The sequence below is a fragment of the Rhinolophus sinicus genome, chromosome 16 (assembly GCF_057876585.1).
Source record: "Rhinolophus sinicus isolate RSI-liver-muscle chromosome 16, RSI-T2T, whole genome shotgun sequence".
Classification (NCBI taxonomy): domain Eukaryota; kingdom Metazoa; phylum Chordata; class Mammalia; order Chiroptera; family Rhinolophidae; genus Rhinolophus; species Rhinolophus sinicus.
The window spans coordinates 7,760,988-7,788,714 of NC_142516.1; the positions used below are offsets into that span (position 1 = coordinate 7,760,988).

Consider the following 27,727-nt stretch of genomic DNA (forward strand, 5'->3'; position numbering starts at 1 on the left):
CAGGTGCTTTCACATATCTTGTCTCCTTTGTTCTTCATAACGAGCTCTCAAGGTGAGCATAACCACCCTTGTTTTACAAATAAGGAAACCAAAGCTCTGAGAAGCTAAAATTGGTGCATGAGGTTTCAAATGCAGACCTGTCAGACTTCTAAGCCAGAGCTCTTACCCTCCATAGTGAAAAGGAAAATTGATTTCAAAAGGTAGACTGGGCCATATGAGATGCAGGATTTTCCATTAATAAAGTTTCTCTCTCAACCCTGGATGTTGTCACTGCAATAATTACAATCAAAAAGCCCCTCATTATCCAACACATGTTCTACCTCTTGTGTGCCACCAAGTTTGGGCTTTCCTTCCAACCCACTGGGCGTGATGCTTATCCAGAGGGCAGCGATCTCTGAGAGCCATTTACATAGTTTCTGCCGGGATAGAATGGGACAATTTACACACGCTGCTTCAAGATGCTCTGGGTACCTGCCACATGAGCACAGGCCCCAGTAAGGACCCGGGCCTGAGATGCCATCCTCATGATGCCACTGGGTCACCACCACAAAACTGGTGGTAGTGAGAGAGGCCAGCACATGGTGGTTGGTCCCCAAAAGCCCCATAGCTTCTACAGTGAAGAAAAATGCAGCCAGCACAGGAGAAGCCTCCTCCGGTCTTCTCTTCTGTCCGTACCACACAGGTAGGAGGGCTTCCAGTGCTGACTGATCCAACTGCTAAGCAGCAAAGGCCCCGCACCACGAAAGGCCGCACACATGGGCACAGAACACTCTCCTGAATAGCAGAGGACCCATGACCTTGCTTTCTTCTCTCTGCCCCTGTAGTGCTGGCATTCCCCTGTTTGGTGTCTTCCTTCTGGAATGTGGTAAAATCAGGGTTTGTCCTGGGACGCAGAGGGGGAATTCCGTAAGGCTCAAGCCTGAGCCTCATGTTCTACTTCAGAGTCCTTACTGGGGTTGGGGTCTAAAGGTCAGTAAACAACTCAATGTTCCTCTGCTTTACATCTCCCACTGTTCCCTGCCACAGCTCCCTCCGAGAGCCGAGGAGCAGTTACCATCTGACACAAGAACGAGTCTTTTGGGGACTCCCTGCCACAAACCTCATCCCAAACTCAAACAAGAAAATAGTCTAGAAAGCCCCTCCTCTTTAGACCCCCCAGCCCCCAAATCCAACCTGCCCATCAGCACAGGCAAGGGAGACTCATAACTTTAACCCACGATGTGCTCAGGAAGCGCGGTTCCATCCTATCCTCACAAGGCCCCTGGGAGGCACACCAGGCAGGTACCACGATGCTCATTTTGCACAGGAGGAAAAGACTGTCCAAGGTAACACAGAGGCAAAAGCTGCTGAACCCTCATTCCCTTCTTCCCCCTCACCAGCTGCCATTTCGGGCTTCTGGAGACAACACTGGTAAGATTTGAGGCAGCATCTGGTATCAGGAGCCAGCAAGCCAGGACCCTTCAAGCTTCATACTAACTACTCTTCAAGCACACACATTTCTCCACAGCTGATCATCAAATGAAAGCCAACCGCCCCCCCATTCTATGTGTGACCCCTGCAACCGCAACAGGACAAGTCCCTAAGACGTGAAAAATGGTACATCCCATCTAAGGTACAGCGTGGCATGGGGGAAGCTGCCGGCCTAGTAACCAGGGCAGCTGAGACCCAAGTCCAACTCAGGAGAGGTACAGGCAGGCCTGGCAGGCCCTTCGTCCCAGCAGCGACCCTCGAAGCCTCCAGAATCCTCAAAGAGCCCAAAACTCCTGCTTCCACCCAAACCCCAAAACAGCACAGAGGGCGGCATTCTCTTTCCCAGCGACCACTCACCTCTGCCCGCTCCTCACCTGAAGCCCCGCTTCCGGACCTGCAAACCATTCGGGGCCCCGCCCCCCGCGCCTGCAGGTCTTCCTAGCCCCGCCCCCTGCACCTGTCGTTTCCTCAGGCCCTGGCTCTCCGGCCGCTTTGGCCTCACCTCGCAGCCCCGCCCACTAGCAAATCTGTGGTCCCATCGGACCCGGCCCCGCGCACCTCCAGCACCTCGGCCCCTCCCAAATGCTCCCGTCCCCCCACCTGAGGCCTTTCGCCACCTGCACCTCCACTCCCGCTAACCTTCATATCCTTCAAGCCCCCACCGGACAGGCGTACCGAAGGCCTCCGGCCTGGCCCCCGAGGCCTCATAACCGCCCGACACAACCCCCGCCCCCCCGGCCCCGCCTCCCTCCCTGAGGCCCCTCCCCGGCCCACCCTCCCCTCCGGGTCCCGCCCCCCGCACCTGCAGCTCCCTCCGGCCGAGCCCTCAGGGCCCCGCCCCGTCCCGCCCCGCGGACAGCTCTTCTCACCGCCCGCTCTTGTCGCTGCCGCCGCCGCCGCAGTCCCGGCCGGTCACCTTGACGCGGGCCGCAGTGGCTGCCGCCGCCTCCTCATGGCCCTGAGAGCGGCCCAGGCGGCAGCGGCGCCTTCGCTCGGAGACCAGGGCCGGGCCGAGCCGGGCTGGGGATGAGGCCGGGCGCAGCTGGAGCGCGGGCCGACGCGGGAGCGGAGCCGGTGCCCAGCCGCAGTAGGAACCGTCCGCTCTGGGCCTGAGCGGCGGTCCGCCCAGCAAATCGGCGCGCGGCTCCAGACCAGAGCCCCCAATCAGCTCGTCGCAAAGGCGGAGACACGCAAATCGGCCGTCTGGGCGCGCCAGTGCGCAGCCGCTGCAGTCGTGGTCCTCCCGAGACTCAGCCTCGGCTCCAGCCCGCAGACACCCTCTCAGCTTGCAAGGATGCTCCGCTGTCCGCACACCCCCCCTTCAGTGCCCCGCCACGCCCATCCCCTTCCTAGATATAGCAGCGCATCTTATTCCCCGCACATCCTTCCAGGCCTCCTAAAATTTCCCCTAAAAATTCCTACCTAGGATTTACTATTTTCAACAAAAAAGGGTTTTGTGAGAGACACCACCTCAATGTCCATTATTTACAACTCCGAAGTAGGCACAGAACACAGAACCATAAGAAACCTCAAAAGGCCTTGGGTCCAACCCATTTATTTTACAGCTGGGCAAATTAGGTCCCACAAGGTGAAGGTACTTGCTCAAGACCACACAGGTGCGAAGCTGAGAAATGAGCCTCGCTCCTGACTCCCTGCTCCCACATCCTTTACTCTGCCGGTCAGGATGAGGCGAGCAGAGAGGTTAAGTCATTTGATGCAAGTCACAGAGATAATAAGTTACAAATAGTCGAAGCCAGATTTGTGAAGCCTTGGAAATCACACACACACACACACACACACACACACACACACACACACACACAAAACAAAACAAAACAAAAAACAAACAAAACAAAAACACCCTCTGTTCTGCCTCCCACCAAAAGGAGACCGTATGTCCTGACTTACTCTGGATGGTTCTTGGACACATAGACAAGTAGAACAACATTTCATCAATTTTCAAATTCATTTTGCAGTAACACCAGAGTATGGAAAGATTTGGTTACTGCACTTCCCAAGCTTATGGAAGAAAAAAGAGATAAACAAAAATATTAAAAAACAAATAGAGTCAGTAGAAATTAAACCATTTCTAAGTCTTCAGGGATCTGTGAGGGCAACTTCTGTCATTTTGCATTCAGAAAGGAATAATTATCAAAGAAGATACTTAACTATTTTACTTAAACAGAACAGGAGTGTGGGGACAGAGCCAGGAGTGCACTTTCCAGGCTCTCGGCCTCACATGGAAAGGTACTGGCTCAGGTAGTAAATGGCCATCAACTGTGATTGCATGGCCATCAGCTGTGGCTAGTTGGCCATCAGCTGTAACCAGTGAGCCATTGGCCACTAATATAACTGCTGTGGCTATGCTACCAGCGAATGGGGGCTAGCAAGAAGATGGTGGCTGAGCTAGCAAGCAGCGGAGTGTGGATTGCAGATTGCAGAGAAGTGGATTGCTAGCAAGTGAGATTGTTTGGCAGGAACAAGAGGATGGCGGGTTGCGGATAGTGTGGCTCCTGCCTCCTGTGTCTCCAACCCAGTCGCCAACGAGAATATAGTGGTATGATTCCCCTATCTATGGCTCCGTGGGTGTTCCTTTTTGGCCTCACCATGTCCTGCGTTCTTATGTGGGGAGCAGGACCAGAGACACCCCCCCCCCCCCCCCCCCCCGCAGGCTGCCCGCATGACAAAGAGACAGTGAAATGCAATGGTTCTGCTCAGAGCCTCTGGATTCAGAAATGCACAGGGTGGGGGTTGAGTGCAAAAACTGGGGATATAGACTGTCTGAGTCTAAACTCTGGTTCTGCCACCAGAAAGCTGTGTGCAGGTAAGCAAGTTACTTACTATCTCTGTGCCTCTTTCTTTATTACAAAATGAGTATGCTGAAAATAGCACTCTCTTTAGAAAGGCGTGGGGAGGATTAAATGAGATGATACGTGGAAGAGGGCATGGCACCTAACAGGAGCGCAATAAACATTAGCTGCAGTTTCTTTTACCTGTGTGACTTAGGGCAAGCTCAGAGACGTTTAGCTCAGTGCTTGCAATCTATGCTTGCTAAATGGCATTTATTGTTTTTATTATGCTTGTACGTAGCATCTAAGTTTTCTTCAATGAACATAAATTGTTTTGTAACATATCAAAAAGCTATTGTAAACCTAATTTTAAAATGAGAAAAGGATCTGAATGGACAGTTCTCCAAAGAAGATACACAAATGGCCAATAAGGCCATGGAAATATGTTCAATATCATTAGAAATCAGGGAAATGCAACTTCAAACCACAATGCGATACCACTTCATACTCATTAGGACGGCTATAACAAATAAAATGGTCAATAACAGGGTTGGTGAGGAGGTGGAGAAATTGGAACCCTCATATACTGCTGGTGGGAAGGTAAAATGGTGCAGCCACTTTGGAAAACAGTCTGGCCATACCTTAAAAGATTAAACATAGAGTTACTCTAGACCCAATAATTCCATTCCTAGGTATAAAAACATAGGGCCATAAAAACTCTTGTACAAAAACGGTCATAGCAGCATTATTCATAATATACAAAAAGTGGCAATAATCCAAATGTCCATTAACTGATGAATGAATAAATAAAATGTGGTCTATCCATATCATGGGACGTTAAAACATGAGTACTGATACATGCTACAACACGGACAAACCTTGAAAACACGCTAAATGAAAGAAGCCAGATCACACACCATGTTTCCCTGAACATAAGACCTAACCGGAAAATAAGCCCTAGCATGATTTTTCAGGATGACATCCCCTGAACATAAGCCCTAATGCATCTTTTGGAGCAAAAATTAATATAAGACCCAGTCTTATTTTCGGGGAAATATGGTATGACCCCATTCATATGAAATGTCCAAAATTGGCAAATCTATAGAGACAAAGAGTAGATTAGTGGTTGTCTAGGGCTGGGGGGTGGGGTGGGAGAACTGGGGGTAATAGCTAAGGCACCTGGACTTTCTTTTTGAGATAATGAAAATATTCTAAAATTGATTGTGGTAATGATTGCACAACTGTAGATATACTAAAAGCCACTGAAGTGTATGCTTTTAATGGGTGAATTATACAGTACATGAATCATGTCAATAAAGCTGTTTTTTTAAAGTTGTCATAAAGTCTGATAACTCACGTCACTCCCTTGCTCAAACATTGCGTGACAGGATGCAGAGATCATCTCAGTGGGCTTATGAGGGTTTCGGTCGCCCACTGTGACAGCGTGATGAGCTGGTAGAGTGGGCCAGCCCTCAGCGTCTCATACATTTGAGTCCCTCTCAATGAGGGAAAGGGTCTTTTGAACCTCAGGAGGAAAGCAGAGTTGGAGAAGTCACCAAGGGGGATCCTCCAGGCCAGCTGCATCTGCATAGACTTGTACTTCAGTGAGAGCCAAGCTTTGGGACAGTTCAAGGAGCTCCTTTCATTAGAGATGCTGACCAACAAGGAAGCTGTGGTATAGGGGCCCTAGGATGACCCCCATCATTCCTACCTCCTGAGGTCCAGCGCCGTGTGTGATCCCCTTCCCTGAGTGTGGACAGGACCTGACTTGCTTCTAACCAGTAGAATAAGACAGTCTTTAGGATGTATGTGATTATGCTACATAAGATTATAACCCATCATGCTAGGAGACTCTCTGGCCTTGAAGAAGTGAGCTGCCATGTTGTGAGCTTCCCTATGGAGAAGATCACGCAACAAGAAGCTTCTTGCCAACGGCCAGCAAGAAATGGTGACCCTTCGTCCAGCAGCTGCAGGAACTGAATGATGTCAATAATCAAATGACTGCAGGCGCAAATCCTTCCCCTGTCAAGCCTCAGATGAGACTGCATCCCTGGCCAACACCTAAATTACAGTCTTGTGAGACCCTGAGGCAGAAGGCCCAGCCAAGCTGTGCCAAAATCCTAACCCACAGAAATTTTGAGATAATAAATACTCGTATGTGTTGTGTTAAGCTGCTACGTTTGTGATCACGGCAATAGATAACGAATATGGAGGCACAACCCACCCTACCCTGGTGCCCAAGTGACAGCTTCTGTGCAGAGGCCATCAAGCACCGGGTGCAACAAAGATTCTAGAATGTAGTGGTCCTCCAGATCCTAGGGGGCATCTGGGGACAGAGGAGAGGATAGAGAAAAGAACACCATCACTGGGGACAGATAGCCGTGGCAATGGTGACGTGCCCCAAGGGGAAACAACCATCAATATGGGAGGAGCAGGAGACTGGAAGAACAGGAGTTTAGAATGAAGTTTTCAGTTTGGTCAGTTCTTGGAAATAATGCTGGCTTTGCCACTTCCCAGCTATGTGGCCTGGGACAAGTGTCCAAACCTCTCTAAGTCTCAGTTTTCTCAGTTATAAGAAGGTAATAGTCAGAGTACCTACCTTGTAGGGATCTCCTGAAAAAAAGTGAGTAATCCTCTAGTGGTCATGAGAATGCACCATGCAGACCTCCAACTACTGGGAGCTCATTTGACCAAGGGCCCAGCTGCTGCTCTCTAAAACCCATCAAAGCATCTGCACTGAGGCAACACTACACGTAGACTGTACCCAACACCAGACATGGCAGCATGGCAGGGATTCTAAGGTGGGTCTGTTCCTGGGTGACAGTGAGACGCCTCTGACGATCAACTTTGACTCAAGAACTGCCCAGCAGCTCTGCTAAACTCCTTGGACAGCATGGTGGTATACGCTGCTTCCACACACGGCCCTCCCTCTCTCCTTCACTTGGGGTCAGACTTGCATCACAGTCTGCTGGGTCTTTCAACCCTCCTTAGCTCCCTGCCCATTTCCCCTAAGAAAATCCTTGCATGTTTAATCCTGTGCTGGCACCTGCTTTTCAGTGAACCCACACAGGCACAAGTAGCAGAGTGGTTGGGCAAAATAGGTGGTAAGATGTGGATTTAGGACTGGTTCACCTACTGCCCAGCAGGCAAAGAGTTTGCCCATTTGGTGGAACACGGACATTCCCTGGAACAGGTGGTGGCTCAAATGCTAAAGATTTTAGTAGTGGTGACCTGTGACAGTACCGTCGTGGAGGGGAATACTATGGTAGGTGCTGCAATGCTGGGGTTTGAAAAGTATGGGGAGAACAACGTCTACAAAGACAGAGGAACTAATTGGTTGGTTGCAGCTCAGTTGTATCGTGGAAGGGTAATGGGGACTGAGGGCTAGTAAGGAGCAACTCATGGCTAAGTGTGAGAACCAGAGAGCTGTGCAGGTAGCTGACAAAGAGGCCCTCATCACCTGTGGGAATGGAAGAACAGGCACATTGAGTGGCAGGCTGACGACCACATTGTTAGAGTCTAGAGCTCCAGAGACGTCTGAATGCTCAGCCAAGGCGAGTCTCTCAGGCGAAGGTCAGGGCCCTGGTGGGGAAAACCTAGGATCCTAAAACAAGGATGGGGACATCTGGATAGATGTTCTAGAGGAGGTTGGCTCTGCAACATGCACCCAGGCCCCTCCAGGCTTGCCAAGCGGGCACACCCTTCCTTAGTAAGAACCGGAGCCACCACTGTGCTGGCAGGTGCTACAGAAGCCCTTCCCCACAGACAAGTGCCGTGCCTTCTGTGCTGCTCCCACCTCCTCTCCAGGCTGCCAGGCTGGTAAGTAGGGTTAAGCTCTAGCATCACCCGGCTGGGAATGCACTGGACCTGATAAGAGAACAAAATAGACTACATACTTTAAGAATGCAGGAAGTAGCCAGCATGTACTGGCAGAAGCCAGGGGAGTGACCCGAAGGTTGAATTTTGCAGGTGCTCAATCAAGGAAGCGGGAATGTAAGACTAGATAAAATTCATTGACTTGGGGACACCTTCTCAGGACATGGGCTTTCACACCCTAGCAAGGACCCCAGCTACTGGAGTAGCTCTTAGAAGCCTGGAAGAAAACAATAGCCAATTCTCAGTGAAGTGGAAATACCTGAGTTGCTCCGGTTGATGGTAGAAGTAGAGGGCATGCAATTAGGTTGGGGCAAAAGTAATTGCATTTTTCACAATTTTTTTCAACCTTTTAAACCACAATTATTTTGCACCAACCTAATAAAATAGACATACAGGCAATCCTCATTATTCGTGGTTTCCATACTTGCAAATTAGCCTATCACTAAAATTTATTTACAATCCAAAAATTAATTCTCACAGCATTTTCATGGCCATTCAGACAAGCGAAAAACTAGTGACCCAATATGCACATTTCCAGCAGAGGTCAAACAAGGTGACACTCCACCTTCTTTTTCAGCTCTCATACTATAAACAACTGTCCTTTTCGCAGCCTATTGAGTGCCCCATTTTTTAGCTTTTTGTTGGTGATTTCTCTGTTGAAAATGACGCCCAGTCAGTCCTGAGGTACTGTTTAATAGTCCTAAACTGGCACCAGAAAGGCTGTAGGTACCTTATGGAGAAAGTGCATGTGTTAGATAAGCTTGGTTGAGGCATAAGTTAGAGTGTTGTTGCTCGTGAGTTCAATGTTAAGGAATCAACAATACATATTAAGGTGTCTTTAAACAGAAGCACACATAAAACAAGGTTATTTTTGATTGGTTCACAAAAAATGTTGTGACCAGAGGCTCACAGGAACCTAACCCTTTATGTCCCCTAGGAGCAATGGTTCAGGATTTACTAATTTAATTACTGTTCAAAGTGACTTGATAGGGTATAACTCCTGCAAACAACAAGAGTCCACTGTACTTCTCATTGGTAAACTCTAACTAGTAACCTTTCTGGCAAGGAATGCTGGGAAGTGTAGTTCTCCTACATGTCCAGACCCTGTGATACATGGGAGAGCATAGAAAGCGGGGACAGTGCTAAACGGTTAACAGACAATCCAGTACAGTATGTTAAACCATTTGAATGCTTCAACAAAAATGTTAACAGTTGCCCTGAGGTTTACAACATACATCTTTAATTAATCAGAGTCTATCTTCAAATAATATTATATAACTTCACATATAGTGTTAAGGACCTTCTTACCCTAAGGAAACACGTAATGACGAAAGGAAGCAGCTCCTGTTCCTAAGGCTGAAAGGACAAAGGAAAGTGAAGGTTATGATCACCAATTCCACTGTGTGTGTGTGTGTGTGTGTGTGTGTGTGTGTGTGTGTGTGTGTGGAGAGGGGGGGTTTCCCTACACAAGCGGGGTATCCTACAATTCAACTCAATTCTGACACTATTTACCCAGAGATAGCCTCAGATTCCACAGGTTAGGAACTCAGTCCCCAAAACTGCCCCTCATCTCAGATGGCAGTCGCAAGTCTAGTTGTCACCTGTGCTTCCAATCAATTGGTTATAAATCAGAAGTTCCCATAACCCCATCTTTGAGTTTGATTAAGTTCCAAGAGCAGCTCACAGAACTCAGGAAACTCACTAGGTCACTGATTTACTATAAAGGATATTAAAGGGTAGAAATTAACAGCCACATGCAGAAATACAGAGGTCGAGGTCCCAAAAGAGGAGCTTGGAGCTCAGCATGGTGACATGTGGAAACATTCTTGTTCATCAACCTGGAAGCTCTCTGAACCCCTCCTTTAGGGTTTTTATGGAGGCTTCATTACATAGGCATTATTGATTGAATCATTGGCCATTGGTGATTGGTTCAACTCCAGCCCCTCTCCCCTCTCTGGAAATCAGGGGAAGGACAGAATGTTCCAATCCTCTCTTTATGGCTGATTTCCCCAGCAACCAGTCCCCCACCCCCATCCTTAGGGGATTTCCAAAAGTCACCTCATTAATATAAACTTAGTTGTAGTTGAAAGGGGTTTGTTATGAGTAACTCATTTCACCACTATGGCTCTGAAGTATTTTTCAGGAACTGAGGACAAGAGGCCAAATATGACAAAAGATGATCCCATTGCTCTAACAGCTTAGGAAATTCCAAGGGTTTGGGGAGCTGTGAGCCAGGAAGTTCCGATGAAGACCAAATATATGTGAGAAACATATTTTGGTCATCTGAATCACCATTTCTTAAAAATCACAATATTACAGAGATTCTGGGTTTTCAGAATCTAAAAGTTCAGAAAAGAAGCCTAATGAAGCTGAACCACAGAATCATGAGAAAATGATTTGGTTATTGTTTTAAAGTACAAAGTTTGGGCACGGTTTGTTACATGGTAATAGATTCCTAATACAAAGATCTTCACTCTCCCTGAGCCTTCTGAGAGGTCTATCCATAAATCTCTTCGCAAAGCCCTCTTACGACCATCAGTCCTTTTCTTTCCAAATCCACCTTTCTGTGACCACCTAGCCAAACCATTCATCAGTGTCCAGGAATCTATGCATATCTGCACTTCTGGTCACCTCTCAGGCCACGCAAAGTGGACAATCAAATGCATTGCCCATTGACACCGTACACTCTTGAATGGAGCTGTCATTTTTCAGCAGTCCTTTCCCAGTAGGTGCCAGCATGGGTGTACATTGAGGCTCTATGTTTGGATTGAGGTAAAGGAATCGACACAATTAAGAGTAGGTGTTAAGGGTATTTGAGCTACCTATTCATACAACTTACTTGTACCTTCTGGACATTGTTAAATCCAATCTCTTATATATCATTTCTACTTGATGTTGGATTGCTGCTGCCCATGTCCCACCTTACAGCTTGGTGGATCAGATAACATTTAGTTTCGTCGTACGCAGCCCAGTCACATGGTGACTCCATGTTCCAGTCAGTATTAGAAAATGGGGACTTTAAAAAAATTAACGGGGATAATAAATAATAGTACTTACCTACCTCACAGAGTTGTTCTGAGGACTCAAGGAAATAATGCATGAATAGTGCTCAACACGTTGCCTGGCACCTAGTAAATGTTTCATAAATGGCTGCCATCATTGATTGGAACTACCAGTAGTAGTAGTAGCTTCCCACGTGGGTCTGCTGAAAATTAATGTGCTAAGCATGACATATTTTAGCATACCACTCATGTCTCATTGAAATTTAATATGGTGGCGTTCTAATTCTATACGTCAGGCTTTACACTTAATGACCTCAAGTCCGTGGTAGACTCAGACTCGCCTCCAAAGTCAGGTTTCTAGGTGGACAAGGCTGAGGGCTGACCCCAGGCCCTTGTGACATCCCCAAGGCAATCTGCCCTGGGAGCCAATTGGCTGAGCTTCCCTTGATATAAGCCTCACTCTCTGCAGCAATTTTCTTTATGAAAAAGCCTTTTCAACTCTGGCATTCCTATAGTAGACATTGCATAAGTATTCACTGAGTTCTACTGCCTCCCATGGCCAAAGGGTAAGATCCAAATCTCTTAGCTTGAAATAAAATACACTTTAACATCTGGCTCGAACTACCCTATCCACCTTCACCTCCTAATTGATAGCATTTATAAAGCACTTACTATGTTTCATCTCATTAAATACATGATCTCATTCAATGAACATTATCTATAGGTATTAAATATAGAGGCCATTACGTATATATTATGTAATATAATATCATGTTGTCTATACACGTGTAAACTTTACCCTAAGTAGTCTCACACAACATGTTATTTTATATGTTGCTTTTCCACACTAATAATATATCATGGATATTTCTCCATGCCATAAAGGTTTAGTGACACATTTGTATCATCATTTTAAGTGTTCTCCTACAACAGCCTTGTAGGAATGTACCAGATTTATTGACGGATGTTATGGCGGCCTCCTACTTTTCAATAGTATTATCAACCCTGGGATAAATAAATGTATACATCTTTGGTTACTTGTTAGATTATCTTCTGAGGTTAAATTCTTAAAAGGAGCACGGCTGTATCAAGGGGAATGCGCAATTAAATTTTTGAGACATGATACCTATCTACCTTCCAGAGATGTTATACTGACTTATATTTCCAACATCAGGGTATGAATTTCCCATTTCCCCCACCCTCGTCAATCAGTGCTGGGTATTGCCAACTGAACTGAAAAATGGTCTCCTGTTGTTGCTTTGATCACTTTCAATAGAGGGAAAATATCTTTATTATGTACTTATTAGCCTTGAGTATTTCTTGTGTAGATTGCATCTTTAGTTCCTTTCCCTTTTAAAAACTGGACTATTCATCTTTTTGTTAATTTTAAAAGTTCTTGTTCTATATGTTGCAAAGGTTTTCTTCTAAACTTGTAGTGTTTGTTTTGTTTTCTTTCACTAAACATATTGTACATTGCATATAGTCCAATCTATTTTTCCCTTAAGATTTCTTCTTTTTGGTCTTACCCTTAAAAAGATCTTCCCCACTGCAAAAGCAAATATCATCACCTCCTTTAAAAACAAAAACTGGCTTTTTCCCCTGGAAAAAACAACAACAACTGGTTCTGTCATGGTTTCATTTTTCTACGATGAACTATTTAATTCACCTGAATTTTGTTTCAGGGTCTTGCTCCCTCTTCACTTAGCTGGGCCTCCTCCCTCAGACTGGCTCTGTCCTGATCCCTCCTCCCTCCAGCAGGATATAGGTTCTCAAGGGACCTCAAAACTAGTCCCAGGTGATTTCAGCCCTAAGGCTGAGGTCTCTAGCCAATGCAGGACTAGCAGCATTTCAATGCTTTTCCCCGGTGCACCACGGATGGCAAAGGCTCCTGACAAAGTAATCCTTTCCCAAGACAGCAGGAGGGAGTGGTGTCCTGGAATCATGATCAAGCCACCCAAGTTTTGCCGTCCAGAACCTGAGAGAGCACATTGTAGTTCCAGGACAAATCCCAGGTACAGAATACCGTCGCTGGGTCCTCTGCCCTCTGAGAGTCCTCAGGGTTACCAGGCCCTGCTGCTGGCTCTCTGGGGGGGGGGGGGGGGGTGTCTCAGTGAGGCTATAAGCCTCAGCTAGCTACACAGAGCCCCCACAAAGGACGTCATCCAATTCTTTCCATCTAGGCTTCGACCATTACATCCACAGAGCACCTGACAATTTATAAAAGGAAACATTTCTACAGGTAAAACTGTAGGCAGAGAAGTGCTGGTTTCCGTCAGGGGTGGAAGTCTCCCGCAGTCACAGGGCCTGCAGGGGTCATCCACTGACCAATCAATCAACAGAGCCTAGAGGCAGGAGGTACCTGGAGGCCGGTTCTGGGGAAAGGGAGACCATGAAGTAGAGGGGAAGAGGCAGCTAGTCGTTTAGTTATTGAACACCTAATAGCTTTCCCATTTTACCACCAGCCTGGCCAGGGGCCAGCGGGCAAGAAGGGGTGAGTCAGGCCAAAGTATGGGGAGGCAGTTGTGTTGAAAGGGCAAAGAGGAAGTGGTATGAAGCCAGCAACCGGCCCCTGAGCCTGTCCTCTGCAAAGATGATACACGCAAGACGGGAATCTCTTTTCCCAGCTGAGCGAGCCCCAGCGCTTGTGAAGTTAAGAAAGCCAGAGTCCCTGGAGAGCAGAAGACTCAGTCAGTCATACAGGGAGGGAAGTGCTCAGAAGGAATGGTATGAGGAAATTCGGATGCAGGAGTCCACTCTCAGAATCCAGATCTCTCAAATTAAAGGTGGTTTTCAATTCTCACATTAATGTTTGGAGAGTGAAGGGGAGAGTGAAGGAGCTGAGGGGTAAAAACCAAACCAAACCTGAAAACAGCTCCAGGGAGCTGGATATGCGATGAATAGAACATCTGGCAGAGATGGACTAGTTACAATAACAGTCACACAAAAGTAATTTGTGTGCCAAAGAAGTGTTCTTCCAAGTTATAGATTCCACCACCTCCGTTCCAACAAAATTCTGTCAGAAACATGTCTCCTAATATTTGTTAAAGGCCTGAAGTGGAAGGAGGTGGGCAGACAGAAAGGGGAAGGATGTGCCCGTGGCCAAGACACTAGAGGAAATAGCCCCGTGTCACAGTTGGCCTAGAGAAGCCCCAAGTGAGGGCTGGAGAGAGAGGGACGGCTGTCATTGCATAGTGAAAGCACGCTATGGTCCTGTGGAATAGACCAGAAAACCAAGGAGGCAGATTTTGGGCTCAGGATAAGGAAAGACTTTCTATCATGGAAAGCTGTCAACGATGCAGAATGTGTTGGAAGGCAGCCAGTTTCCCCAAGCAAGTGGAAACTGGAGAGTACTTAGACGGCTGTAGTCCCAGTATTAGGAGGCAGGGAGCAGACAGTCTTGGAGGTCCTTTCCCACTCTTACGAGACTGTAAGGGTCTTTTGCTTCCATGTTGAGCACTCTGAAGCATTCAAATTGACTTAACCTCTGATTTGCACATTTTAGAGCACACACACACACACGCACAGGGCACGTGAAGACGGTGCAAGCAAACCTGCAGGATCCATTCGAGCTCAGAGGCTTGGGCCATGCACAGCCACCAGTGGGGCCTAGGAGAGCCCAAGGGACAAGAGGAGCAAATCTTGTGTGGAGACGCAAAGAAGAGTGCCCAAGGGCTGATCAGACTGCCAAGGCTGGGGCAGAAAAGTCTGAAGGAATGCTTGGAGTGCCAGGACCTCATTGCCCCCCATCAGCAAACTTAAAGTGGGCCCGTGTACCTAGCCAGATGGGATCGCCTAGCCACCAGCAACACCTGGCTAGCAGCCCCAAAGCACAATGTCACTATCCCCTAGAGGCCCAGCCAGACTGATTAGAGCCAACCTCCATTAGGGCAGAGGCAGGAACAAGAAAAGCCCTAGTGAACAACCTCTTTCAAAGATGAAGGACAGGGGACCTCTGCTTGCTGACCCAGTTGGAGAGGAAAGGGCGGCAGCTTGGTCCGGGCAGACTCAGGCAGGTTCCCCGTGGGTGACTGCATTATAATCCACTGTTCATATAGACAGACTCCCCCGCACTGCGCTTTTAGAGGAATAGCACGTTCCTGCCCAGTGCAAGCTGGATCAGCAAGCTTTATTGTACACCTTTCGCCCCGCACCGCACAGCAATCAGCCAGCGAGGGCTCACTGCACTCCCCAGGGCTGAAGTTGTGCAACACAGGTGGCTGCTTTTTGCCATTTGTGTTCTGGAAAGTTTTGAGCCCTATGTGCTGACAAAAGGTATGCAAGCTAGGCCAGTTGTGAAACACAAAAGGAAAACATCACCCGAGATGTTTAGCTATGAGTCATTGAGGCTCGAGGGCTTTTCAAGGAACTGGTCCAGGAAACAGAAATGAAGGCCAGCTAGCAATGAGGGATTGGTGGTGGTCCTTTGGCATTACAAAGGATATCATAAACATCCCCAAAACTGGGCGGGCTTGGCCGATTGTATGAATTACAACTGGAAGAAACTAAAGTGAAGACAGATCATGACTTCAGGACAAATGGAAAGAGCCAGCTACTGCGCAATGCGGTCAGGACGGCTACACATCTGCTCTCAGTGTATCTGCTTCAGGTGGTGGTCCCATGTCCAGGACACATTCCCTGGTAATAGTCCTATAGTCCGGCTAGAGAAGCAGCTCACCCGACTCTTGACCGCTGGGCTACTTCTCCAGCCTTAAGGAGAAAACAAACCTATCAGAAGCCACTGCCTCACAATTTAGCTAAGCCACGCAAGTTCAATCCATCATTTTAGACAAACTGGGTAAAAAGGGTACGTGACCTGCTTAGGGTCACGGTCAAAGGCGTGGATACACACCACGTCTCCAGACTTGCAAGTCCATGCACTTTCTCCATCATGCCCCTGAGTAGCTCAGGAGGCCCCAGGCCCCCAGCCAGCAAGCAAAGCTGGTTCCTGCATGACCTCTTACACTGTGCACCAGCTCACTGCCCACTCGCCTGTAAAGGAGTCCTAGTGAGAAGGGCGAGACTGCTTTCCAGCAAGGAGCAAGTCAGCTCTAGTAGCATAAGCAGCCAAGTTTAATCCCCACCCGCCTTCCAGCCACCTGTCCTGCTCGACCGTCCCAGAACACATGCATTTGCTCACTCCTTCAGTCCTTACCGTGTACCTGCTGTGGTAACAGGCCCTGTGTTAATCATATACAGGTGACAGGGACCTTCCAGGATCCCTACTGTCGTGGAACTTACACGCCAGAGGGCAAAACATTAATTGAATAACCTCAAGAATCGATTTACAACTACCAATTGAAATATGTACTCCAAAGGGCAGGAACACAGCTCAATAAAAGTCTCTGTTAAAGGGGCCTGACCTCGAAGGGCTGGTGTAGGGAAGGGCTCCCTCCCTGAGCTGAAATCGAGGGAGTTAACAGGCTAAGAGGGAGAAGCTGGAGACAGCAGAAACAGCACCGAAGCCCCAACCCTGTGGCAGGAGAACAAGGGACACTCCAGGGAGCCAAAGGAACACTTCTGCGGGCAAGTGGGGAGGGGATTCACCAGCGATTCCTTCTGGGGAAGCCTGGGCACAGGCCGGGGCCCCTGACAACTCAGTCTTCACCGCACTCAAGAAAGGTCAGAAATAGACCTGCTTCTTCCTCCTCTTCCCAGCACCACAGTGGCACAAGAGCTTCTTATGAAATCCTAACCTTTAGAAAACAGCAGTTACAGAATCTGACACTGCAGATGTTTGTTACAGCCAGTGAAACCCAGAGGCCAGAAGGGGCAAAAACACAGGGAGACCACAGCGCATTTGCTCTAGCAGCATTTTTATTTACAAACAGCAATTTCCATTGACTGTATTTATACCATAAAAAAGCCATTTACAAGCAAGAAACAAGAATTCAGAACAAAATTAAGCAGCACTAAAATATTCATGTCACAAATCTAAAACAAAATGAATACAAGAGTAAAATATCATTTGAATAAATAGTCTTAAATTCATGCTATAAAATAATCCTTAATGGCAAGTTACTAGTTGATACAGCATCCGCTTAGCTAGCTTCATTTACTTCACATGGTGATGAAGTGTGGAGTTGTGAGGTTACCAGTTTATATTGCAAGATAATGACATTGTTAAGTCATTCAAATTGCTCAACCATTTATAACGGAAAAGAATGTTAGCCCTACTAATAAAAGTGGTGAGAGAGATGGTTTTCACATTAGGAAAATGGTCGTTCTCAAAAAAACCAGGTGAGTTTACCTCTTACTATATAGTCAGGGCAGCAACCAAAGGCTTGGGCAGCAAGGCCGAAGGTTGAATTCACAGCATACTTGTCACTGAGGGGCAGCAAGAGGTCCGTTTACTGACTCTGCAGCCAGGCTAACTCCAGGGCTTGGTCAAGAACTACAGCAGCCCTGTCTGTGCAGACCCAGAGGGAAACCAGAGAAAACAGGTTCTCTTCCGGGCCGAGAAGTCACGCACTGGGCAGAAACAGTGGAAGCACTCTGGCACTTACTGAAAAAGACGTATGTGGCATGTGACAACCATTACAAATTTGGAACAATGTGAATGACTCTTCTGAACTTTCAGTTCAGTTGCACTGAGTAATATGAAATCTATGATTTATGTACTAGATAGTTTCATATAAAGAATTTACATAATTCCCCAATACTTTCATATATAAAATTTAATAAATAACCCTGACCAGTCTAGAAGCACCATTCAAGGGGCGTGTGCCCTTGGAAAATAGTTTAGGTGTTGCATATTTGAGTCCCTTTCAGTGGAGGCTTCACAGGAAACCATGACAGAATTTAACAATAACAACGACAACAAAAAATAATAATAATCACAGTAACTAATAGAAAAAGTTGTTAAAATAAAATACATTGATTTCTTTAAAGTAAAGCTCATTCACATAGATGACCCCCCCTACCCCCAGCCCTTGTTTTGTGTTCCTGCAGATTCTTCCTAGAATCTAGGCTGTGAAAACAACAGTAAAAACAAAACCACACACGAAAATATGCAGGCCTACGGTCTGGGCTAAGGGAAAACAAAGACTTGGTTATAACTGTTCTCATTAGAAAAGACATCTACTCATGCTCTGGAAGATTTAAAAATGATTAATTCAGATCTACAGTATATTCTGCTTAACAGTGAACCGACAGTATCCTTTCTGCTGTTAAAAAAAACAAAAAAAAACAACAAAAAAAACAAAAATCTGCCAAGGCAGAGCCAATTGGGAGGTTTTCCACGGACCGAAAAATTAACTTGTCTTCATATACTGTATTTACAAATATAATTTCTAAATGTATTTACAACTTTAGTAGAAATTAGAGGGTAGAGAACTGATTCGAATGAAAATAACTGTTTAGAAGCACAAACAGTAAAAGTATAAAATTCTTTGTTTTCACAGTTTGTAATAACAGGTAAAACCCCTATAGAAAAGGACGCTGCCACTGTCTTCACATTGTCTGTGTGGAAAAGGTAGCTCAAGAAGAGACTCAATTATGAACAAATCTGTAGGAACTCAGCATATATTTTACTGTAAAAGATTTCTTCACATATCACTTTTCTCTTAATTGATTTTTGCATTTGTTATAAATGAACCATCTAATCTAAAACTGTACAGAAATAGGGACTTTGCTTTCCAAAGAGTCGCTCTAAGGAGTTACACAGCGTACTTCGCCTGCGGAGATGGGAACTTCGGGGAGCATGTTTCTGTTCTGTGGTCATGTCAATCCTCCTGGCACATCCTCGTGTGACAAGGCACAAGTAATTGCTGCTGCCCGATCTGAATGGAGTAAATCTGCCACCTGACACGCACACTGAGAAGCATGACGGCGCGCACGCTCAGAGGCCACACGTGGTGCCGGCCTCCGCGCCGACCCCTCGAAGCCCTGTGGAACCTTACAGTACTGTGTTATGGCTTGAGAATTCATTCTTAACACTGCTAGCAGTGGAAAGGATAAAGTGTTAGCAACATGAATGGGAGCAAGTGGAACTCGCAAAATGTGGAGTCATGATCATTAGAGAGAAACTCAATCCATTTTCTGCCCCTTAACAGTCCCATTACAATGTTTGAACCTGAACTGTACAATCAAAGCAATGTATATTTTTGTCAAAGACAATTTTGGATAAGTCACTCTTTGGTAAACTCAAACCAGTTAAACAAATTTACACATACAAAGAACGCCGTGTAAATAAGGGTAAGATTGACACGGTGACAAGAACTGGGACCTTCAAGGAGCTTGCTCCAAGTGTTTCCCCTCCTACCTTGTCTGAAATATCATGGAATGCTCTGGAGACCCCTCACGAGGTCCCAAGCCTGAGTGAAAAGGAGGTTCCTTCCCTGAGCCTCACCTCTCACGTCCTTGATTTGGACATTTCTTGTCACAAACGTAATGTTGTATCACAACACAAATTTTTTGCATTTAATTCTTTAAAAAAAAAAAAATCAAAACCAAACTTATTCGTGTAAGAAAAAAAAAAATCACAAACATTTACCTGAAACCCCAGAACATATTTAAGTGGGTAAACACTTGGGGTCCAGCCTCCCCTTGAGGCACGCGGCTTTGACAGGAGTTGAACAAGTGCTCCAGGGAGAGAACAAGCCCCTTACTTAGGCAGTTTGACAGGAGAAGGCATACGATATACCCGATTTAGCAAAAGCTGCTCCTGGGAGCAGCAGGATTCGAGTGTAATATGTATGTAGTAACACTGACATGTGGTGCAGCAGTTCACGTGTGAACAGATCCTGTGTGCTAAAGAGATGCCACTGCACGGCTACCACCCCTGGGGGCCATCACGCACAAGGGCCTGAATGATTGGTTTCCTCAAAATAACCCAAAAAAAAAAAAAAAAAAAAAATCCCCCCAAAATACCGCCCCCAACCCCCACCATTCTTGGTATTTTAAGAGCCAAAAAAGCATGGAGAACCAGCAAACGTCTGCTTTTGTACTCCTCTGAGGTTGGTCTTTTCATTTGTTTTTTCTTTTAGGTGGTTTGTGCTGTGCTCCTGTGGACGCATTGGCTGTGAGGTGCAGAGCCAAGGTTATCAGAGAGTCTGGAGCGCTGACATCCTACAGGCAGCGTCAGCACAAACTCACCCCCAATTTGCTCACAAAATGACTGCCCGAGTATACAGTACCGAAGCAATCTCGTAAAGCCCGTTCTGTTTACTAGAAGCACACGGTGAACAAAACAGAGAACTGAAGACGTTTCCTAAAGTTCTAATAGAATATTATTCAAATAGGACTCAGGTGTGTTTTTATACAGCAATGTGTTTGCCAGCACATGCTTTTGAGGTCTCTTTTCAAGCTCTGAACTCAAGAGAGGAAAAAAATAGTAATTCACTATTACCATTCGATTTCACATTTTGTACAACTATACTGACCTAAAAGATAGATAACATAAACATAGCACCACGTGACCAAAAAAAATAGTGACATACAGATTTGGTGACACACAGAGTATCTCAGAGGGCTTTTGAACTGTTGGTTTCTTGAAGCAGGAAACACTGAGAGAGTGGGGGAGCCACTGAGGCTCTCGTTAGCACACACAATACTAAGATATATTGCTTGCAATTCCCATAGAGTATATCTTTACAAAAGTACAAATTCCAAGTTCTGCAGTTTCCCTGGGAACTGCATGTAGAAAAAGTTGCTGTGCACCTGAAACTGGCTGTTTGAAAAGAGAAAGAAAAACAACAAAACCACAACACTGCGTGGAGAATATTGTAGACGGAACTACAAATCCCTTTCCTTCAGTGCGAGTAGTAACTCGTGGTAGAGTGATTCGATGTAGTTACCTGGTATGTTTCTACAGTACGGAATGCAGGTAGATTCGTAGGCCAGTAAAACACTGAAAACCACTGCTCCTTTGGGGTTGGCTACTAAAACACTACAATATGTAAAAAGGTCAGCACCACGGGTCATCCAGCGTACTACCTGGACAACGAACAAAAATCCCAAATGGTTTCCAACTAGAGTTGAGTACATTTTATGGCATTTGGTTTATGTATTTGTTATGAAGCAGAGCTATGAACACTGTGATTTGCTTTGCTTGCTTTTGGACACAATGATTATTATATATGAAAACCTATTAACATTCTTTTGTAAGGGAAATAAAGGGGCAAAACCCTAACATATTAGGTAGGGACGAGACAGAGTCAAAAGCCCTGTTCACATTGCATTAAATTATATATTCCTCTTACATTCACCTCAACCAGAATAAAATCAAATTTGAGAATGTATATATACTATATATATAATAATCACTTTATTATATATATATATAAATTGTCTAAAAGTAACTTTAAATTAGAAAAGGTTACCCATTTGTATCAGCTGACGGCATCCTAGTCTCTCTCTATGGAAACGCACTGGTGCCAGCGCGTGATGGCACCAGAGAGAGTATGCCTCTTGGCAGAGAATGTAGGGTCAACCAGTTGGCATAGCGAAATCACTGGCAGATTTGGGACTAAGAGTTCAGCCAAAGAGGGATACTGTCAGCCTGTGTTTTCCCTGGATACGATGCCCTTCATGCTTTGAGCTCCTTCGGGGGATAGTGGGGAAAGGATATAACCAATGAAGTGTTCCTTCCAGAAACCTTAGAAAAAACTGCCAAAAGACCAAGAGATTTCCAGATGGTTGGGAAAACTAAAGAAAACAACAAAGCAAATCACAAATATGCATTGATTAATGTGCTTTGTCTTGGTGCACTTCTTTACCATCTTAATCAGGAGCATCGGACACTGTGTGAATTTCCATCCGGGAATCTAGGGCCATCTCTGAGGCTGATGCATCGTTTTCTAGTTTCTGTTCCACGTACACATCTGTTCTCTCGGGGGACTCGATGCGACTCCTGACTTCGGCTACGCCGGGGTGGTTTTTCCGCAGGTGCTGGTTGAGGGTCCCCTGGAATGGAAAGCACTTCCCACAGATCTCACAGCGGAATGGTTTGTCATCAGTATGGCCCCGGATGTGGTACTCCAGTTGGTCCTTCCGTGTGTACTTCTTCCCGCAGAACTTGCACACAAAGGGGGTGATTCCCATATGGAGTCGCATGTGCCTGTCCAGGCTTCCTTTCTGGTTGAAGGACTTTCCACAGTAAATACAGATCAACCTCTCGTTGTACGGGTACCAGTGACCTCTTGCACTCCTCTCCCGGGGGCTGCCCTCGTACCCGGGGTTATTCAGCACAGCTTCGCTGTCAGAACCCTGCACCAAGCCCTGCAGATCACTGTGCAAATGGACAGACAAAGCCCGCTTTTGGCGGGCACGCCCTCCACGGAAACAGCTCAGCATGGACCTGGACGGGCTGGAATTACTCAAACTTCCAAAAGCTTCTGAGACACTGGCTGGCTGCGAGGCTGCCTGGGAATAGGAATATGCGTGCTGGAGCACAGAGCCATAGGGACCCACGTTCACTGCCACAACTTGCTCCCCGTCAACCATCTCGGTGTGGTAGCCGTCGTCTCCCAGGGAGGAGCTGTCGGAACAGCTGGGCCGGTCGGACTTCTCCATCTTCACCTTCACCTCAGTGATCTGCCTCTCCCTCACCAGCAGGTCCCCTTGCTCATGGTCCCCCTCTATCTGAATCTCGTACTCAGACACGCTCCCGCTGCTCCCTCGGTCCGAGTGCCCTTCCTCCTGCAGGCGGCTGCGCAAAGCTTTGCTGGGCGTCGTCTCCATCCGAAGATCGCTGCTTGTGCTGGGCTGCCGCACCTGAGAGCAATATGGGGGGGAGATCTCCACGGGGTTGGCGAAGAAGCTGCCGTCCTTAACTCCATTCCGACTCTCTGGGGTCTCTTCAGCACCGACGGTGACAGAGTCGACTTCTCCAACACTGATTTTCGAATGAATGCTCTCCAGGATCTGCGTGCACTTGTCGATGACACACTGCATCTGAAGGAAGCTGGCTGCCGTCAGGAAACTGACGACATCCTTCAGCTGCAAGGACATTCTTCCAGTGTAACAAAACGAAAGCAACTGTTCAAACACATTGGGATTTTTAATCACTGATATTGACAAGCCACTCATGGTACTTAATGCTGAATGGTCCCGGAAATACGGGGAGCTGGCAGCGAGGACTGCTTTGTGGGCTCGGAATGGCTGACCCTGAATGTGGACAATGATGTCACATAGTTTCCCTTGCAGGCGGAGTTCGTTTAGCTGGCTCAGAACGGTGCTGCTGTACTCGGGCACATCGAACTGAATAAAACTGCTGCTGTCCATTTCTACTGACATGAAGCGCAATCTGTGGAAAGAGAGAGTTTCGTAATTCACCATGACTCCTAAGTACAAGCAGCATAAACAGAAGCTTGCAAACATAACACCACCATTTTGGCTACTGGACCACCATTCTTCCTCTTACTTATTTTCAGTCTTTCATGTCTTGGTTAATTCATCTAAAGCCAAATAACCAAATGATCAATTAGCTTAGTGCCCTAATTGCCTAACTTTCATCTTGATCAAAATTAAAACACACAGAGTAGGGCTATTTCGACTCTCATTGAGAATTTGGTATCATTTTAGGAAAACTATTACCGTTTCACAGTTTTGCGGATTTGACATACTTAGTAAAAAACGAGTACATTCATCAAAGTATGTTCTGCCTTATGTGTACATTTCCAACTGGTGTATTTCAAGCATACAGCACCCTGGATGCAATGAGTGGAGCTGAACCCTGCTTAGTTAAGAATTTGAGTTGTCTTCATGTACATTTTCCCCCTTCGTCTCTGCGTAGCAAATGTCTCAGTGGAAGTATTGGGCGGGACCGAAGTCCCTGCGAGGGTTTTGAGTCAGTAGCAGCAAAATAAGAGTGACGGACATCACGCGTACGTTTCCCTCCGTGAGTGCTCACAACACCGGCCCACCTGGTACAGGCTGGCTGCTTCTTGTCTAGAATCCACAGCACTGCCTCACTCAATACTGCAGTCTATACATACAGCCCAGGCCGCCTCCTCTGGTCAAACATAATAAAATGAGATCGAGCAATTATATTTTAGGTTTTAAAACCCAATCAATAGAAATGCAAACCTCTTGAATCGGTACTGAATCAAAGACAAAATCAAAAAGGAATAAAACTACTTCGAAAATAAGGAAACACATCAAATCTGCAGCAAGAAAGGTTTAGGAGTGAAGCTTACTTATGTCTTCAACTTACTTGAGAATGCAGCCACAAGAAGAGACCGACAGATGTGATAAAGCAAACACAGTACATGTTAACAAGTGAAGAGCCCAGACAGACGGTGGGTATGCAGGTGTTTACTGTCAAATTCAACTTTTCTGTATGTTTGAAATTTTTCATAATGAAATGTTGAGGGTTTTGAGACAAGAACAACAAAATTTAAGAGGGAACGTCAGTGAAACGACAAAAAATAAAAAATGAAATCACTCACAAGGTTAGAAAAACAACAACAAATGAAACCCAAAGAAAGCAAAAAAGTAATTCATACAGAGAAAAAAATTTAAATTACAAGACAAGACAATGTGCAACTAAATCTAAGACTCTTACAGAAAAGTATCAATTGGTTGCTGTGACTAGATCACACCAGAATTTTTTTTTATCACATCAGCATTTGAGTCGAAAGAAGTTATTTATTAAAGAGGAATACTGTGTCCTTATTTATCCTAGATTTATGACTGGAATCTATTTGAAATCTGTATGGAATGAACATATTTTTAGGATAACATAAATTGGCAGAATTAAATAAAAAAGACACAGAAACACTAAAGCACAAATGATCGTCAGGCCTTTCATACTATTCTAGATGCACGTTAAAACATTTAAAGCATCCTGGTTCATACGGCATAAAGCTGATACCAGAGGTGGCAAAGAGCAAAAGGAAAATTGTCACTTTACTTCAGTAAACAGATTTTAAAGTCCTAAAGGAAATACTAGAGAATATAACCTATTAAAATAATAATAATATAGTATGACCAAATGTAAAGATGGCTGTATGTTAGGAAATATACCAATATAATTTGCAAAGTCAGTAACTTAAAGGAGAAAAACCATACGGCCAAATCAATACTACGCCAAAATGCACTTAAAGAAAGCTAAAATGCCCTTTCAAAGTAAGGAAAAAATATTCAATAAGCTAGGAATGGAACGTTTTCTTAATATAATAACAGCCTCTACTGCAAACCAATGGCAACATCATCCTTAAAAAGGAAACATCGTATCTGCCTTTACCACACTGTGTTTAGTAGAACACACGCCCATGAGCTAGCCTCAATATCCCTATCTCCCAGGGATTAAAAAACACATTAGCATAATAACCCATCTGGAAAGTCCTGCAGACAAGAATTCTATTTAACTCAGCAGTTTGCAAACTCATTTAACGGTGAAACTCTTCTCTCAAGGTACACATATTAATATTCCAAAGAATTAGTGTTCCCTGGCACACACTCTAGTAAACACTTTTGTGAAGGCCTTCCCGTCAGTGCCTGGGAGGACAAAAGGTTGTCTGCCCATCACTTCTCTTGCTTAAGATTGTTCTGGAAGCTCCAGCCAAAGCAACAAGAGAAAAATTAGGGCATATAGCATTAGAAAAGAGGAGGCAAAATTACTATTCAAGGCAGATATGACTATTTACATCGAAAACACAAGAGAATCACTTGGAAAAAATCTGTTAGAATCAGGATCTAACAACTGGAGGGTTGCAAAAAGTACTGTATATAAAAAACCAGTTAGGTAAGATAATGACAAGTTACAACCAACAATAGTAACAGAAATAATAAAATACCTAGAGGATAAACAAAAAATAGAATCTACAAGAAGAAAACGGTAAGATTTTAATAAGAACAAAAACATGTCTAAAGGAAGACACATATCATGCTTCTGGCAGGAAGATTCCATACTATCAAGATGGATACTGTCCCTCAAAATTAATTCATAAACATAATGTAGCCCAATGGAGTACTTCCTTAGAAACCTGACAAAATGATTTTTAAATTATTCTAGAACATTGCAGTCCAACCAATATGTAATGCAAGCTATCATATGTGTAATGCTTTCTAGCAGTTACATTGTTTAAAAATATAAAATAAATTTTAATACATTTTATTAATCCAATATATCTAAAACATTATCATTTCAACAATTAATATCAAAAAGTCATTTAAGTCTTTGAAATCTGATGTGTATGTTACACCACAGTGCACCTCAATTTGGAATAACCACATTCCAAGTGCTCAACAGCCACGTGTGGCTGGCCAGTGGCTACCATATTGGACAGTGCAGCTCTAAAAGAATAAATACTGAAGAAACTTTAGAGAAAGAAATATGCAGCCAAACATCTAGATGTCAAAATGAGTGATTAGGTTATAATTCATTTGGTAAGTATGTACTGTCTTCAACATGCCAGGCACTGGGGATCCGGGAGAGCTATAATTCTCCTGTTGTAAATTGCAATAAAAGCTATGAGATCTTTCAAAATGAGGGAGTGGTCAGAGAAGGCCACTTGGACAAATGATATTTCAATTGAGACCTGAAGGATGAGTAAAGGTTAGCCAGACATGGTGGGACTGGTGGTTGCTGCAGGGAAATCTTCCAGTTTTCCAGACAGAAGGAAACCCATGTACAAAGATGAGAGCCTGAGTCAGGGAGGCAGGAAATATTGGGGTGTCGTGGTACAATTGGGACGAGGAGCAGGGGGAGGTTCAGAGGCCACGTAGGGCTGTCAAGGCAGGAAGAAATCAGACCAGGATGGGCCTCATGGGCCATTTGCAATCAGTGAAAAAGGAAGAATTCTTGAAATAGATGCTGCTTGGATAATACAAATAAAGTTAGATCCCTTCTTCACAACATACCCAAAAATAGCTTCCAGAGAATGCATTTTTAAGCACACAATGACAGATGCCAGAAGAAGAAACACAGACTTAACTATTAAGTAAAAACTTTTGCGCATATAAAAAATACCTTATATCCAAAAAGGACAAATTATGAAAAATACAGGCTATATGGCAGAGAAGTATAAAACTCTTACAATCAATAAAAGCCAAATATAATAACTGAAAAATAGGCAAAGAATATGAATACTTGGCTAAATAAAAATTAAAACAGCCTTTAAACACAGATAAAATCCTTAACAACTTCATCAATAAAGAAATAAAAATTAACATTAGACATATTCTTCTTTCTCAAATTGGCAAGACTTAAAAACACAACCCAGGCTGACAGTCTTATAGGGAGAGGGCTGCTCTCATATTCTCCTGGGAGACAAACATAACAAAAGCTTTAAAATGGACATTTCTCTCGTTTCAGCACTCTGTATCATAAAAGAAATCATGAATATAGCACAGAATTTATCCATAAATACATTCAATTACAATAGCAAAATGATGGAAACAACCTAAATGTCCAACGATAAGGGAATTATTATAATACAGTACACCTATATGCTGAATACTATGTCTTTATTAAAGTGATGTTACAGAAGAATACAAAGTTAGCTCCACAAACTGTAAGCCCCACAAGGGCAGGGATTTTTATCTGTTTTAATAACTATCTGCCAGATTCCTGCCTGACAATAAATATTTGCGCAATGGATATTTAATAGCACAGCAAAAAATCAGGTAAAGATCAAATGCCAATGA

General features: G+C 45.0%; 2 protein-coding genes across 15 annotated transcripts in view; both read right to left on the bottom strand.

Moving 5' to 3' along the window:
* Positions 1 to 27,727, bottom strand: part of RALGPS1 (Ral GEF with PH domain and SH3 binding motif 1) — a 289,205-nt gene that overhangs the window by 248,934 nt on the left and 12,544 nt on the right. For 4 of the 12 annotated variants that reach the window (XM_074331045.2, XM_074331042.2, XM_074331043.2 and 1 more), the window contains exon 1: positions 2,340 to 2,589. The exons of 2 other annotated variants lie outside the window; for them this stretch is intronic. The gene's annotated coding sequence lies outside the window, so the exon portion shown is untranslated. Of the gene's footprint in view, positions 1 to 2,109; positions 2,180 to 2,272; positions 2,590 to 27,727 lie in introns of those variants that run through there. 6 more of the 12 variants (XM_074331044.2, XM_074331038.2, XM_074331046.2 and 3 more) reach the window with 4 other exon arrangements.
* Positions 21,378 to 27,727, bottom strand: part of ZBTB34 (zinc finger and BTB domain containing 34) — a 35,758-nt gene continuing 29,408 nt past the window's right edge. For all 3 annotated transcript variants that reach the window (XM_019728602.3, XM_074331052.2, XM_074331051.2), the window contains one exon: positions 21,378 to 23,381. In XM_019728602.3, coding sequence (XP_019584161.1) covers positions 21,857 to 23,381 — 1,525 coding nt within the window. In that variant the 3' untranslated portion in view covers positions 21,378 to 21,856. The remainder of the gene's footprint in view (positions 23,382 to 27,727) is intronic.